Here is a 15048-nt window from a genome sequence, read left to right on the forward strand (position 1 = left end):
TATGACGAATATTGTAAATGGTAACAGTAACCGAGAAACACATTGCTCTTGTTATCTAGTCTCTCTCATGGACTGCATCTTCATCTGTTTGAGCTAGGGTGCCACGAGCCAATGTTAAAAAGCACTTACAAGATGAATATTGGAGGTATTCTGCCAAAGGCCGCTATTGCTGAATGGGTTTTCTCCATGGCTCAACGGTCAAACCGAGTACTCGTTGCGACATAGGGTCGTCTTGGAGAGTAACAAAAGGACCAGCATCTCTACCAAGTAGCTGTGAAACGGTGACAGGCGCATATCGTGACCTCTCATCTCGGCTGAACGAACGGAGGATGACTCTCCTACACACGCCGTACATTACAGCTGCAAACAGGGCGAGCTTGCATGGAAAACCTGGACAGCGTCCCTGTGAATCATGAGATGTCATTGACTTGTTTCATCAACACAGCAGTCTGTCGCTGGACACGTTCGGAGGGCCAGCCTGGAAGCAATTCGCTTCTGGTACGTCACATTTACCCAGCTAGATAAAAACTTGAATCAAGTTTGTTATTGTGTGACCGCTCGATGCTAATTTGGCAAAGCTATGCGCGGCATTCCTACGCAACCACCCACCCAGGTAGGTATACCGTATAGGTATATGATTTTCAACATGACTATTTGACTTGCAAGCATGTCTTCAATCTCTAGGCCCCTGACAGCCTGGGCACCAACGTGCTTGCGCGGTTTAATTGGAAGAAGCTGCTCAGTAAGCTTGAGGCATCAGATCAGAGCGTTTGCGAAAAGCACCCACCACTCGTCCGGCACTCACATGTTGGTGACGAAATCCTACACACACGCAGTCATCTCGCCATGTCGACATGCCTCTTGGTAGAGTTAAATATCAGCCTCCGACAACGACGGCCCCACCGACAAATGACAGGGCACCGGTCCACGATAGTTTCCATGCCACGGCCTGTTTCCTGGACGGAGTAGAGCTGGGACAACCCAACCCGGTGGGCGCTAGGCAGAGGCCAGCTCCGACAAGTTTGGGGCTCTGATTCCACTATGATTCCAGTACGTACGCAGTGACACAACTGCTTCAAGACAATGGATTACAGCCTGATAGGTTGGGCAGTGGGCACACGACAATTTGTTCTAGAGGTTTGTCGTCAGTCCACGGCTGTGAATAGTCGGCAGGGTAGCTATTGGCTAAGTCTCGTGATGACGCATTTGGGTTTGGCCTAGAGGAACGGTCCTTGACTCCTTGAAAGCCCTCTCGGTTGATCCGGATAGCGCAACGCTTTGGTGGCAAGCCAATAACTGTCTAGGCCGCTGGCCAAGAACCAATGACGACATGATTGTACCAAGCTGTCCGTACCCTTTGGGGTTCCCTTGAAACTACTGTTGCCAGTTACTGGTAGCTGGTCAGAGGGTCTGGAGACATTGGGGAGGTTTGACATGGCGCAGCCACAAAAGCAGGGGCAGCTGGCGGCAAGCGAAACGCGTTGCATGTTGCATGTTGCGTACTGCATGCTTAATGTTCAGGGTTTTGCGGCTCGCCTCATCGACAGGATCGGCGGCACGAGAAGGCCTGGAGAATCACTGGACAAGCTCGCCAACTCGCCAACTCGCCAACTCGCCACGCGCCAGCCGGCCGCCGCGTGGCCTCGCCAATGTAGAACCAGAGCAATATGGCTCGATATCGAGTTTCTACTCTGGCGTCCGTTTTGCCTTGTGATATTTGTTTGCAACGCATGGCCACGATGCGGCTTGCTCCGTCATGCGGCTCGAAACGGGCGGTTGGTGATGCATCACACCACTCGTCCTTGTGTACTAGGCGAAAACCGAACAGCGGCCCCATCAAGCGATGGCGGGTGTTGGCGGGAGTTCACGATCGACCAGACAATTCACGCCGCTGGTCAAAAGTAGATTAGCGAGCCCAGTGCAGCTTTTGTGGTTGGCTGGAGCTGGGGTGAAGCTTGGATAGCTCTGCGGGAGGCAACGCGGCCGGCACAAGCAGCGAAAAAACTGGGTTTTTGGCTCTTCTCGGCGTCAGGCAAGCCCGGTGAGGTCATACATGATGGATTGCTCCCTTGCAACTGCCGATCGCTCCGAGAGCCAGAGGGAGAGTGAGCGATGGACAAGAGAGAGAGAGAGACGGACACAAAACGAGTCGCTCGCTGCCATCACCACCGATGACCGATGGGCCGCGACCGAATGCTCCTTCCTGCTTCAGACAAAAAGGGCTGGCTGGCCACTTGCTTCCCAGGACTTCCGAAACCCCCAAAACTCCCAAACGTGTCCTTCTCGAATCCATTCAATAGCAACAACCCCACTGCTACAGCAAGTTCAATTCCTTGTACTCCATATTCTTCAACACAGTACTCCATCATTGTTGTTTTACTTTTCTGCGTCCTCCAACAACCGCGTTTACACTACTGGGGGCACCTCGGAACCGACACAGCCCGCGCCCGCTTGAAGCACCTTTAGGTCTCTGCGCAACCGTTGAAATACCAGCATCATCAGCTTGACGCTCTATTCTACCAGCTCAGCCGTTCTGTCACCATGTACGGCTTCCTAAACGCCTTAGTCCGCACCGTCGGCCTCCTATGGACGCTGCTAATCACGGCGCTCATCGGGAATGTCATTGCCAGTAACAACAATGGCCAAATGGCTACCATCAACTTCACAATGTTTGTTGCTGCTCTCGCGTGGGTTGCCAACTTGTATGGTGTTGCTGCAGCCCTCATTTCTAGCCTAAGCATGGTCATTGTTCTCCTCGTCCTCGACGGCCTGGCCACTCTTTTCACCTTTATCAATGCCATCGTCTTGGCCGCCAAGCTGGGCGCGCCCAACTGCGGCAACATCAGAAACGCCGGTCATTCAAGCAGCTGGATCGGCTGGGGTTCCTCCGACAATGAGAAGCGATGCCGTGAGATCCAGGCCAGCACCGCTTTCATGTGGTTCCTCTGGGCATGCTTTTGCGTTTCCCTGTTCCTCAGCGTCAGGGAAGCTCGCGGTGGCGGCGGTCTCCGTGGCTCTGTGCGCTCTGGTAGGCCAAACATGTCCCAGGTTGGCGTATAAAAAGGCTACTTACTTCCCTCCCCCTTGCAAGAAGCCGGAAAATAAAGCGAAAAGCCATCTCTTTCGCCTTGTTTTCTCTCGCCGTGAACCAATTCCCATTTCGACTCTGCTTCGGGCTTGACGTTAACTGCCATTTTTGTTTCAGGCGTATAATATTTATTGGGCTGCTGTGGACAGACAACGGCTGGGATGGTTTCTTTATTCTCCCCTCCTTTTTCTTTTTGTTCATTGTTTCCAAGCAAGAACTCTTACTCGCCTTCACCTGGCAATACTCAGTGGTGGCTGCGGAAGATGGTTTGTACGACACAGATGAAGCGCCAATATATGGACATGGGACCAAAAATGGGACGAGGGAGATGACATAAGCCCATCGTGGCATTCTGGATGGAGAGTGACGGACGTTTTGGAAATTATGGGCTAATGAGGTTGTGTATTCCAAACTTTAATGACGATGGCGCCGTGAGGGCGGTGCCCATGGACCAAACATAGACACTTATGATTGCTGTAGCTACGTATTAATCTATCGCTGTTAATCACTTTGACTGATCATCATGCTCGTAGCGAGGCCTGACGAAAATGGACATATCCAATTTTATATTGTGTAGTTGAGTGGGCGCATGCACCAAGTCGTGCTGTCCCGGATAATCTATCGAAGTCTTGCTCATAAGTTACCTGAACGCCTGAGCAACGAGTTGATATAATATTATATACAGGGAGCTCGCCCGAGTTACCGATATCTTTTAGCCCGTGTGTCTCGAAATGTGCTGATGTCTTCCGGCATGGCTATATTCCAAAGTTGTTGCAAATGGCATCCCGTCGCCATTTCTATAACGTGGCCGCCGTCTCTGCTACACCCACAGCCTTGAACGCCTTCTTGTTCGTCCACCGTACTTCGACTCCGTGCATCCATTCCATATATCTTCCCCAACCTATTGTCCTTTGGTTAGCGCTTTCCCTACTTGAATATGCACAGCATTGCATCACGAGTCGCATGAGAGCCATATGGTGCTAGAAAGAGAGAAGGACTAAAAGAAGAAGGCAAAAATAAGACACAAAGACAAGACATACTCCAATAGGCAAATTTCCTGCCAAAATATTTACCAACCCACGGAACTATCATCATGGTCAACAGCAGCTGGAGCTGCTCAAGGGACCGATCCCATTCGGCCTGGGCGTCGGAGTCAGCGTCGGAATAGACATCGCTTGTGGAAGAAGATGTCGATGGGAGGGAGTCGATGTCGTCTTCGTTTTCGTTATAGGTGTCTTGGAGGTCGATTAGGGATTCGGCGGCGACCATAGTGACTGAGCTGGCGGTGAAATGCTAGGGCAGCAGGACGGAAATGGACAGCCGGATGCGTGACGCGGAGAGGAGGACAATGCTCAGTAGCGTTGTTGCGGCATTTGCATCAAAAGTGCTCTTCGTGACGCAGCACACAATGTCAGGTTTAAATGCCCTCCCTGGCTGCGATTCGACGAACGCTCTTTACGCCGTGAATTGGAGATGCAATACGCACTTTCTCCGATGCTCGCTGTCGCGTCGGCAGGCCACTACCCCAACTATAAACGGCTCCAGCTTGTCATTGGCCCTCCAGTCCTTCTCGCCTGTCGAAGCACGTAAAGTCACGGGCTACTGCACGTGGTATGCCGAGGCCAGTCACAGGCTTGAAGCACCCGCCACTGCCATCACCACGACGAGACTTGCATATCAAGACAAACTCGCTTCTTCTTATCACTCATTTTTGCCGCTTTGCAAGCAATACAGAACGAACCTGAGGCTGCATGCTGAATTTCCTTGCATCTCCTTGGTTTGCGGCTACAAAAACCGATTTGCACTGCCGAGTGAGACTTAGCAACGGCTGACTCGCACATCTCACATCTACTGGACCTGACAAAGTATCAAGGTTTTGGGGGCTTTTGGACGTCAGTCATGGAGAACGAAGTGAGTTTCCTGCTCTTGCCCCTTGGTGGTTTGTTTTCTATGTTACATTGCATCTTTTGCTTCCCTCCCTTTTTTGCTTTTCGCTTCGTCCACTGCGTTGGACATCAACGCATCGGCGTCTGAAATGCATGGAGCAGTTGCTTGCCAATGTGTTGGCTGTGTAAGCCTTGGGCCAGTAGCCTGGGCTGTCATGGCACACGGTCATAGCCCCTCCATCAGCAAGCACCAGACACCTTCCCAACGCCGGCCGCCAGTGCAGAACAGTGCAAAGAAAGTCATGCATGTGCACAAATGGCACAAATGCACACGACCCAAAGCACAAATAATTTTACCCCACCTTCGTGTCTGACTGGTCAAATCCGCACAACACCATCCACCATTTTTGCCATCATCCCTCCCACTTTGTCACATCCCATTTCTATTGGTGTCTGCCGAGGAATTTTCTGGTTCTGTTTGGAGGTCTTTGGCATTTACCAGGGTTGACTCATCTCTCCATCTAAAACTTTTTTTTTTTTGGCCCATCTTCCACCGATTCGATCACGCGACGACCGAACCGCTGGCGTGCCGGGCATATCATTATCACTGTTCGTTTTGCCTCCCTACCATAATCTTCGTCTCGTCACCATTTCATCTCTTTCGCGTTGCATAATTCTGACCCAACTTGTCCCGCTATTTGCTAATTGGCGACTGTTTGTTCGCACCCTCCAGGACCAAGTAGAGCGAAAGTCTCGCAAATCCGTCGCCTTCACCGACGAGCAACTCGTAGTTGACGCTGACGGCTCAGTCACGATGGTGACCGCTACCGAGGAGCCCAAGGAGACGGCTCAGTCCCATACGCCTCGTACGCCGCCGTTGTCCGCCGCCCTGGGAGCCTTTACTGACGCCTCAGCTCAAGCCGCTACCGACGATGCCCCCCCACCCGCTGATGGCGGCCTCGACCTGTCCCTCATGAAGAAAAAGAAGAAGAAGAAGGTTAAGAAGGATGCTGGTGAGGAGGATGACTTCGCCGCCAAGCTGAAGCAGCTGGAGGTTAAGGATGCTGAGGATGCTGCTGCCACCGCTGAGGAGGAGTCCGGTAATATGGATGCCGGCACTGGTATCTGGGCTCACGACGAGACCAAGAACATCGGCTACAGCCTGCTCCTCCAGCGATTCTTCCATCAGCTGTCACAGAAGAACCCCGACCACACCCTCACCGGCACTAAGAGTTTCAAGATCCCCCCCCCTCAGTGCATGCGTGAAGGCAACAGGAAAACCGTCTTTGCCAACATTGCTGATATCTGCAAGCGCATGAAGCGAACCGAGGACCATCTTACTGCTTATCTGTTTGCCGAACTGGGAACAAACGGCTCTGTTGACGGAAATAGGAGACTGGTTATCAAGGGTCGTTTCCAGCAAAAACAGATCGAGGGTATGGTCCGAAAATATATCAGTACGTTGTTATCCCTGTGCCTTTGCCATCAGGTTGAGGTGCGCATTCAAAACCTATCTATGTCCAGTCCCACTGACAACCCAACAGTTGAATATGTCACCTGCAAGACCTGCAAATCCCCCGACACCGAGCTCAGCAAAGGCGAAAACCGTCTGTACTTCGTCACCTGCAACAACTGCGGTTCGCGACGTTCCGTCACTGCCATCAAGACAGGTTTCTCCGCCCAGGTCGGTAAGAGAAAGAAGATGCAGGGTTAAGCTTCCACCACCACGATATCACCGTTATTACGTCTCCTGGACTCCCGCGATCTCCATCGTTTGTTGCTGGCTCCTCCCGCCTTTTGTCCAGTTTGTGCTGGGTAATTTCATACACGAAATCATTTTCGAATTAGTTGTGTAAAAAGGACCATGGTGCGACTTTTTGTCTCGCAGAGGAACATTTACTTGGCCGGGCAAGGCTGACGGGGCAACAAAGAAAGGAAAAGTTGTAACCGGGGGAAGGGGATGGAGGGAGTGCTTGGACTAAAAAGTAACATCCCCATACAAGGAACGGACAAGAATGATTGACAGTAGCTACGAAAGCGCCCCGGATAGAGTAGACGGAGTTAACTGGGTTGGGCTATGGTGGTGACGATTGGAGATTGGCGATGGGTTATTATGTATATAACGCTGGAATGATGCATGTTCGACGCCAACCTTCGTTTTGCTTGGTTCCAGGTGAATGCTTCTATTGCTGGACGGCGTTGTCCACACACCAGAAATACCAACGCATTGCTACAAAACCACCGCATAGTTGATTCCTACTTTGGAAATAATCACTGGAAAAGGCCCACAGAGCAGCGAATAATTGGGGTCGCAAGTGCGCCAGCACCTGCTATATCAATATCATTGCCCCTACGACATCACTAAACTTAAGAAAACCAAGAAGAGAGTGAGATGCCGTGTCCATTAGTCCACCCTGCCGCCAGAAAACCTCCCTCGTAAGAACAGGATGATAAAACTCGCTCGTCTTTGCCACCTTTTATTTGCTCAGGCTACATTTTTATGTAACCCCACTTCATCTTAATGTACATTTGATATCAAGAAATACCGGACAATAGTAAACACAAAAAAATAGACAAAACTTCTGTTCTGTGTATAGAAGGGAAACGCCGCCCAATGGAGGTATTTAAAAAAAGGAAAAAAAAAAGATGCCCACGTTCAGTAGTCTGCCTAAGACTGATTGAACAAGGCGGGCGTGGCATCCATCAGGTCGTTCTTGTCATTGTTGCCGTACATCAATGATGAGTGGCCTGCAGAAGCTCCTGTTCGTGTAGCTTCATCGGCGGTATTTTCTACCTCGAGTTGTGCAGCTTCGAATGTTGCTCGAACCCACTCTACCAGGCGGTTCTTTTCAATGTACTGGTTAAGAAGCTTGTCCTCCCAGTTCATTGCATCTAGAAGCTTGGACTGCTCATTCTCGGCAAAGCCCTGGAAGCGGCTGTCTAGTTGGTCTGTGAAGACGCCGAGGGCTTCCTGGGGCGGCATAGGACGGAAGGGATCTCGAGGGTCCTCTGAGGACAAGAGTCAGTAAAATCTTTGAAGCAAAACACACAGTATATCTTCATCAACGGTAAGGCTTACGGTATCGAACGCAGTCCGTCAGCATGGCAAAAAGTTCAGTCTCGGCGAGTCGCTCAACAACCTGGCGGTCGTCCTTTAGTTGAGTATCGTTAATTTTGGCCCAGTCATCTCGGATGAACAACCTTCTCCAAATAAGTCTCTTGGCCTGTTTAATTTCATCAGAGCGGCAACTGATATTAGCCACTTTGAGAGCCAGCCAAAACGGATCGGCGATCTCATCCCTAGCCTCCGGCTTCAAAGACACGAGGGTCAACATGTCAATGAGATACATGGGGCTAAGTGCCTGATGATCCAGCAGTTTCTGCATTCCATCAGAAAACAGCTGAAGGAGGGCCTTTTGCCGTCGAGGAATATTGGTGCTGTGCCCGTCGACAGCAAATGTTAGTGCAGCAGCTTTGTCCAGGGCAGTACGTGTGCATGGAGCGATCTGGTTGTACAGCTGGTCTTGAATCCGTATTACGATGAGCTCATTGTCCACTTGGCGAAGGCGTTCGTCGCGGCGCGCATCATCGGACTTGACCTTGAATGAAGTTTGCTCCTCAGAGTCAGCCTCGGCCTCGGCCAAAAGTGCGAGCTTGCCGAGACTGAGTTCAATTTTCTTCCTCCACACTTGGTCTTCATTCTGGAGAGCCAGGTCAAGCAAAGTGTTGGCAGCGTGATCCACATCCTTTTCCTGTTGAATGTCGTTGATCCAGGAAATTCGAGCAAGCTCTGGGCGGCTGCGGAGGAATCTGGTCTTGAAGCCAAGAGTATCTAGATCGAATTCCAGGACCGACTCAACACCATGTTTGTTGAGCAAATATTGGTAAACGGGGAAGGCAAAAGGCTCTCCGTATCTAGCAAAGTTGTCCTCCAGCTCTGTTGTTTTGGCCTTTCTCAGATTTTTCAGGCTCTGAACCTCTGCAATGGATAGTGAAGGGTCTTCCAAACTGGCTTCCAGAACCTCGATGTGCTCAAGCAGAATCACGGCCAGGGCGTTGAGGCACCCGTGCTTGTCGGCGATCGTAGCAGCTTGTTCCCATTTACCCGCTCGGGCAAGAGCGATCGGCCTGTCATTTCGATAGGTATCGTACGCCTTGGCAAAGTCTTCAACCGTGCTTCTGTCGGTAGAATTGGCCATCCCCCATCTTGCACACTCTAAAACAGATGTAAGCATAGCATCTGTCAAGATTGGCAGCTCGTCAAAAATATGGCGCACAATGACCGGGTCCGGCATGTTTGGCTCGCTTGGTCCGTCTCGCAGGTGCTCATGCTTCTTGAGCCATTGTTCACACAACTCTACCAGGCGTTTAATGCCACTTGCTACGTGCGTGCATCCTGTCCAAGGTTCTGGTAAATTCTTGTAGCCCTCCCGCAGGATGCCCATTCGTAGCTGTTCCTTGCCCAAGCCGTAAAAGGAGAGATGACTTTTGCGGAATTCGTGTGCTCCGGCCTGTGCAGTGACATTTATCTCTACAGCTTCATTGATGAGAATATTCACCTTTACATCATCCAGAAGCTTGTCGGCGTAGAGAACTTTGATAACTTGGTATGCAAAGGTGACAAGTATCTCCAGCCTAAAAATGTCGTTGACAAACCAATGGCGCACTCGGTCGACCTCTCCAATACTGGCAATGGGGTTATTTTTTTGATCTTGATGGATGAATTCGACAATCAAGCCAATAATGCTCTTCTTGTCTTCGGCAGTTCTAGAGGCAGTGAAGGCTTCATGAAGCTTCCAAAGCAAGGCTGCAACGTGCATCTTTTCTGCGTTGTAGAGAAGGTTCCACCGGGTCTGGCGATCGAGGTCAGCGCCAATAGTGTTGAGGTACTGCATGAGTCTTTGTAGAGCGTTGGAACGGGCCACAAGATTGTCCTCCACGGAAGCCGGAAGTGTTGATATGTAGGTGGTCGTAGAGCTGAGAATCTCGTGGCTGACTTGAAGAGCAGCCTCGCCAATCTGCTCGTTAGTAAACTCAATGTCCGGTCGCTTGTTAAATATCAGAGGACTGCCTTTCTTAGACCCGAAGAAAACGGCCTGCTCTATCTTGCTCTTAGCAGACACTTGCGGAGGCTGTTCGCTAGCGAACCTATCCACATCTGTCGTCACGATGCGCACAACTCCTGCGCCGCGCACCATCAGCACCACAGCCGGATTCTTGATCTTGTTGCGCAGAGATCGGCTCTCTTCATGGCTGGACGACGGTGCCGGTTCTTCAAACCCGGAGCCAACAATTTCATGAATGTTGTCTACCTGAAAGTCTACCACATCCTCAAATGAAGGTGTCAAGATGTGATTATCCGAACGTAACTGTGAGTCTGGAGATTCGGGAGGCGTGGCGACAGATGCAATTACTGCAGCACGGTCGAACACTGCAAATGCTACCAGAGCAGGTCGAGGCAGGTACACACGAGGTCTTACATTCTGACTCGGATCCGAAGCGGTGATGGCTGTAGAATATGAAGTAATTGGGCGAATCATTCCCACCTGGCAATCCTTGGGAGTCATGATGACCTCCAGCAGTGCATATCTCGAAACACTGCGTTTAGTAAGGCACACCAATACCAAAAGATGCTGCACTAATGGATTATCAGTTGCCATTGCGTCGCTCAGCCTGCTGAGTTCCAGATATTTGGGGTCGAGGCCCTTGGGCACATAGGTAAAGTCCAAGGCTTCGAACGAGTCGGCTGGGAAATCTTTGCTGAAGGGGTCATTTTCCTGAAGTGCGTGTACCAGTCGATCTCGCACGTCTGCTTCTCCAATTGGCTCATTATGGCCCCCTCGGTGAATCCTCCAGGCTTGGATTTTGCCCTTGCTTGTGAGCGCAACGATGTTTCGTTCCCCAACGCGCGAAGATCTGTCGGCACGGACAGCGGCAATGTCGCCCCGAAGTGATAGATGAGAAAAGGCATGCCGTATGCTTCCAAAGATGCCACCTGAAGTCGGCGAAAGGTTCGTTCGCAAGAATTGCACGGAGATGGCGGGCCGTCCGTGGCTGTCTCGAAGACTCATGTACGCCAATCTCCCGGTATTAAAGGTTAGGACAAAGCCGGCGGATTCAGCATTGGTTACTGCGACGACCTTTTCGCCTGAGGACATGCCCGAGATGACGTGTTCAACTCCAGATCGGTCTTTCTTGATAAAGGCAAAAGTTGCAGCGCTTGATATCGATTCCCAAAAGACCACCTTGCCGCTTCCAGACATGACAATGACGAGACCCGGCTCTGTCGAAGATGCGGACGGCGAGACCAGACACCCTACGGGTAGAGGATCGCTTGGTTTTGATGCGGATGGCAAGGTGAATGTGAAGGTTTCGGGAGACTGTGACGTCGAGTTGTAAGCCCATACAATGGCATGGGTAGCGGTCAGACTCAAGGCGTATCCGGCGTTGGAAAATATGTCAGCTTGTTGGCTCCCTACATGAACAGAAGAAGTGGTTGGTTAGTGATGAAATGACAAGAATGGGTGTGAGAAAATCGCGAACCTGACCAGTCGGAGCGAATTCGATCGGGTAAAGCGGGCAGCTTCGAAACTGTGAATGCGCTCGTGCTATTCTGGATTTCAAAATGGTTAGTATCTTGGGCAGAAGGATTACTATTGGGATTTGGAGTCATGCGCAACGCATGGTTGCGTATAACGTACGAGCACGAGACTTCCGTCACCCTTGTTTGCGGCACGATCTCCATGTTTTGACTTTTTCGCTCGCACGTTCGGCTCTTTGCGAGGAGTGTGATGAAAATTCTCCGAGGAAGAATCCTGTTTCGAGTCCAAGGTGGCGACCTTGTCGGCCTTGGTGACCTCGACCATTTCCGGTTGTGCCTCGGGATTAGTAAAAGTTTGTTCGGTAAGAGGCAGGCGTTGGCGCTTAGCCTTGGGTTGCTGAACAAGACTATCGGTACTCTTGGGTCGCTGACGACGACGAGATCTCGTCGCCGTGGCTGGACCGCCCTCTGCGACTGATGGATTGAACATGTCGATGGTTGAGAGAGTGTTGCAGTCCGAGGCGGTCGCGAGAGAGGCCTAGGCCTGGCGTGGCAGCGTTTGGAGTGGTGATGCAAATGCGGGCAACGAGATGAGATGGTAGACCAGAATCAGATGGACATGTCGAGATGGCGGGCGAAGAAGGCACCACGGGTCGGATGGAGTGCCTGGAGGAGGAAGAGGGACAGGAAGAAGAAGATGAGGATGATGAGGATGATGTAGGGCAGCAGCGCAGGCAAAGGCAAGATTTGGTGGAGAGAGCGAAGAAACAATGCCGCGTCGAAGGCCAGCTATTGGTTCACAGCGTCGCAAGAAAAAAACAAATGGAGCTCCCAAGTGCAAAAGCTGGCGGTCAATGAGCAATTGAAGCTTAGAGCCCCAGCGGGCCAGTGAGCCAATGGGCCAATGGGCCAGTGACCCAGTGAACCCAGTGAGCCCAGTGAGCCACCGAGCCGGTAGACGGGCTGGTGGGCCGGTGGACGTGGCAGCGCACACACGCAGCACTTGGCAGGTGCAAGCCACTCGACACACGTGCAATCTCGATCGTGCCTCAGCTTCTGCCGATGTCTTGATCTGGTACAACGGTGAACCACCCACCACCCAATGCGGTGGCAGAGTACGGAGTAGCCATACAGCATTTGATGATTTGCCCACCATATGGTGTCCAGTCAAAGGTTCGTGGTCAGTTACGGTGCTTATTTTGAACCAGGCCACACTCGCCGAGACTGACCATGTGCGGTAGACTAATATCTCGGCATTGCTGCTATTTCTACATGCGCCGAGGTTGGCAAGGAGCGCAGCATCTCGTCTACGCCGCCACTAACAGTAATCTTTGACTTTTCAATTCCTATAAAAAAGGAAATGTAAACAGTTATTTGACACAGCATTTGCACTGGCCGGACCTCAACCTCCAGACCTCACCCTGACGAGTGAAACTCACGGCTGAGCTCATGTGAAAATCGCCATGAACACTGCTCGCAAAGGACAAAAACTCACGACAAATCCACCGACACGATGCGGCGATTCTCAACAGCAGTAACCATTACTGATCCTTTGGTAAAATACCAGACGCTTGTCAAAACCGGCGTATATTCCCCGGACCCCGCCCAACACAGATTGGCACGCCACTTGAGGGACATTTATCTTCGCATCAAAGACTATTCACCCCAAATAGAATACCGCCAGAGGCTGACACAAGTTGCGCGCCTCACGGAGTCCACGATCCCAAACGATGAGGAAGCAGGCAATATTCTCGCCCTGCGAAGCCACAGCATATGGCGTAATCCCCTGTTCAAACACCTCATCCCTAGCGCCGCCGCAGACCGCGATAGCCTCGCTCTCACTCGAGTGCTAAGTAACCACGAAACCGCCATAGAGATAGATTCTCCCAGGGGTTTATTCCTATCAGGAGAGGTGGGCACAGGTAAATCCATGCTCCTCGACCTATTGGCGGACGGATTACCCACGGAATGCAAGCGAAGATGGCACTTTAACACGTTCATGCTATACGTGTTTGCGCAGCTTGACAAGTACAGAGAATCACAAATCAACTCTTCCGGCGCTGATTCAGAGTTCTCATTGGTCTGGATGGCAAAAAAGCTCGTCGACGAGTCTCCCATCCTTTTCCTGGACGAATTTCAGTTGCCCGACCGGGCAGCAAGCAAGATCCTCAGCCACCTTTTCATAGCATTCTTCCAACTAGGCGGCGTCCTTGTCGCGTCGTCAAATCGAATGCCGGAAGAATTGCAAAAAGCAACAGGCATCGATTATGCCCCTGCCTCTTCAAAGGGATTAATGGGCAAGATTTTCGGCGGAAGCACGCGATATAAAGGGGAGCTTTACGGCCAGAGCAGCGACTTTGCCAACTTTCTTGACGTTTTAAAAGCCAGGTGTGATTTCTGGCAGATGGAGGGAGCCACAGATTGGAGAAGAAGAGAGAGCACCGACTGTTCAAAAACATCCATCGTCACCGCTTCAACCGGCACAGGACTGGCTGTCGCAACAGACGATGACAATATCACGAGCCACCAAGATTCAACCACGCGCAACATACCATACAACTACTTCTTATATGACAGCCAGAATGCCCATAAATTCGAAAAACGGGTCGAAGAAACCATTGGGTGGAACAGTCCGGCACAGGTGCCATGGAAGCCATCCACCTTAATCGTATACGGTCGCAAGGTTCTCACCCCCAAACACCACGACGGCACTGTACGCTGGATCTTTAACCACCTCGTCGAATCATTCGGTCCAGCAGACTACATCACAATGGCCTCATCGTACCACACCTTCATTATCGACCAAGTCCCCGTCCTGACAGTGCTCCAAAAAAACGAAGCCCGCCGATTCATCACACTCCTTGACGCCCTTTACGAAGCCCGCTGCAAACTGATCATCCGGGCAGAGAGCGCGCCCGATGACCTCTTCTTCCCGCAAAACAAACCCCTCGCAAGCCCCAGATCCAAGGACAGCCAACCCGAGGGTGACGACGACGCAACCTACTCTGAGACCATTGCCGAAGTCTACCAGGACCAAATGGCCCCCTTCCGACCCAACGTGTCGTACTACGACACCAAAGCATCCACGTCAAAATATGACCCTGACCAAGACTCCGACTTTGGTCAGCAAAAGCAGAGTGTCAATTTCGGCAACACCGGTGCGTTCACGGGTGAAGATGAGCGATTCGCTTACAAACGCGCCATCTCACGACTGTGGGAGCTGTGCAGCGCGACATGGCACGCCAGGACAGGAGCTTGGTGGCAGCCGCTCCCCCTCGAGGCTAGGCACTGGGAAGGCGGCGTAGCCTCGCAACCAGTCGAAACGAGCGTCTCATCAAAGACGGCAGATACAGGCGAAAGAATGGGCGACAGCGTAGAAATAGACGTGGCGGGGCTGTCCAAGTGGAAAGTAGACGATTTACGCAAACAATGCGACAGCGAGAAATAGAAAGACGACCCCAGTAGATGCACATGTAGTAAAAGATAGCCACTGAAACTTGCAAAAGACGTGTGAAAACACAATGCACAAGCTC

At 51.5% G+C, this 15048-nt stretch overlaps 5 protein-coding genes across 7 annotated transcripts; 3 read left to right on the forward strand and 2 right to left on the reverse strand.

The window, feature by feature from the left end:
• Positions 1-2541: 2541 nt before the first annotated feature.
• On the forward strand, positions 2542-3060 carry J3458_005595 (uncharacterized protein; the record flags this gene model as incomplete). Its single annotated transcript, XM_007812023.2, has 1 exon — positions 2542-3060. One exon carries the CDS (start codon positions 2542-2544, stop codon positions 3058-3060), a length of 519 nt encoding a protein of 172 aa, XP_007810214.2.
• Positions 3061-3885: 825 nt separating this feature from the next.
• Positions 3886-4357, reverse strand: J3458_005596 (uncharacterized protein; the record flags this gene model as incomplete). The annotated part of the gene is made up of 2 exons (XM_007812022.1): positions 3886-3989; positions 4129-4357. The coding sequence occupies 2 exons, from the start codon at positions 4355-4357 to the stop codon at positions 3886-3888; spliced, it is 333 nt and encodes a 110-aa protein (XP_007810213.1).
• Positions 4358-4767: 410 nt separating this feature from the next.
• On the forward strand, positions 4768-7201 carry SUI3_1 (translation initiation factor eIF-2 beta subunit). 2 transcript variants are annotated; one of them, XM_066118889.1, is made up of 4 exons: positions 4768-4999; positions 5708-5840; positions 5895-6431; positions 6519-7201. In XM_066118889.1, the coding sequence occupies exons 1-4, from the start codon at positions 4988-4990 to the stop codon at positions 6686-6688; spliced, it is 852 nt and encodes a 283-aa protein (XP_065976411.1). In that variant the 5' UTR covers positions 4768-4987; the 3' UTR covers positions 6689-7201. The 2 variants fall into 2 exon arrangements, with proteins under 2 accessions (XP_065976411.1, XP_065976412.1); XM_066118890.1 differs by lacking the exon at positions 4768-4999 and adding an exon at positions 5238-5583 and having other exon boundaries at positions 5708-6431.
• Positions 7202-7256: 55 nt separating this feature from the next.
• Positions 7257-12241, reverse strand: J3458_005598 (uncharacterized protein). 2 transcript variants are annotated; one of them, XM_066118891.1, is made up of 4 exons: positions 11676-12241; positions 11518-11587; positions 8054-11449; positions 7257-7983 (listed from the first exon to the last, which is right to left on the reverse strand). In XM_066118891.1, the coding sequence occupies exons 1-4, from the start codon at positions 12003-12005 to the stop codon at positions 7643-7645; spliced, it is 4137 nt and encodes a 1378-aa protein (XP_065976413.1). In that variant the 5' UTR covers positions 12006-12241; the 3' UTR covers positions 7257-7642. The 2 variants fall into 2 exon arrangements, with proteins under 2 accessions (XP_065976413.1, XP_065976414.1); XM_066118892.1 differs by lacking the exon at positions 11676-12241 and having other exon boundaries at positions 7321-11449; positions 11518-11528.
• A 306-nt stretch (positions 12242-12547) lies between these two features.
• Positions 12548-14963, forward strand: J3458_005599 (uncharacterized protein; the record flags this gene model as incomplete). The annotated part of the gene is made up of 2 exons (XM_007812019.2): positions 12548-12688; positions 12757-14963. The coding sequence occupies exon 2, from the start codon at positions 13029-13031 to the stop codon at positions 14961-14963; it is 1935 nt and encodes a 644-aa protein (XP_007810210.2). The 5' UTR covers positions 12548-12688; positions 12757-13028.
• Positions 14964-15048: the final 85 nt, after the last annotated feature.

Source organism: Metarhizium acridum (assembly GCF_019434415.1).
Source record: "Metarhizium acridum strain ARSEF 324 chromosome Unknown scaffold_31, whole genome shotgun sequence".
NCBI lineage: Eukaryota > Fungi > Ascomycota > Sordariomycetes > Hypocreales > Clavicipitaceae > Metarhizium > Metarhizium acridum.

Coding starts and splice junctions, on each gene's coding strand:
- SUI3_1 (XM_066118889.1), top strand. Junction 5,841..5,894: donor GGCTCAGTCCCATACGCCTC/GTACGCCGCCGT, acceptor CCTCAGCTCAAG/CCGCTACCGACGATGCCCCC. Junction 6,432..6,518: donor TATGGTCCGAAAATATATCA/GTACGTTGTTAT, acceptor ACAACCCAACAG/TTGAATATGTCACCTGCAAG.
- J3458_005598 (XM_066118891.1), bottom strand. CDS start 12,005: ATGTTCAATCCATCAGTCGCAGAGGGCGGTCCAGCCACGGCGACGAGA. Junction 11,450..11,517: donor AATTCGCTCCGACTGGTCAG/GTTCGCGATTTT, acceptor CTGTTCATGTAG/GGAGCCAACAAGCTGACATA. Junction 7,984..8,053: donor GACGGACTGCGTTCGATACC/GTAAGCCTTACC, acceptor TCTTGTCCTCAG/AGGACCCTCGAGATCCCTTC.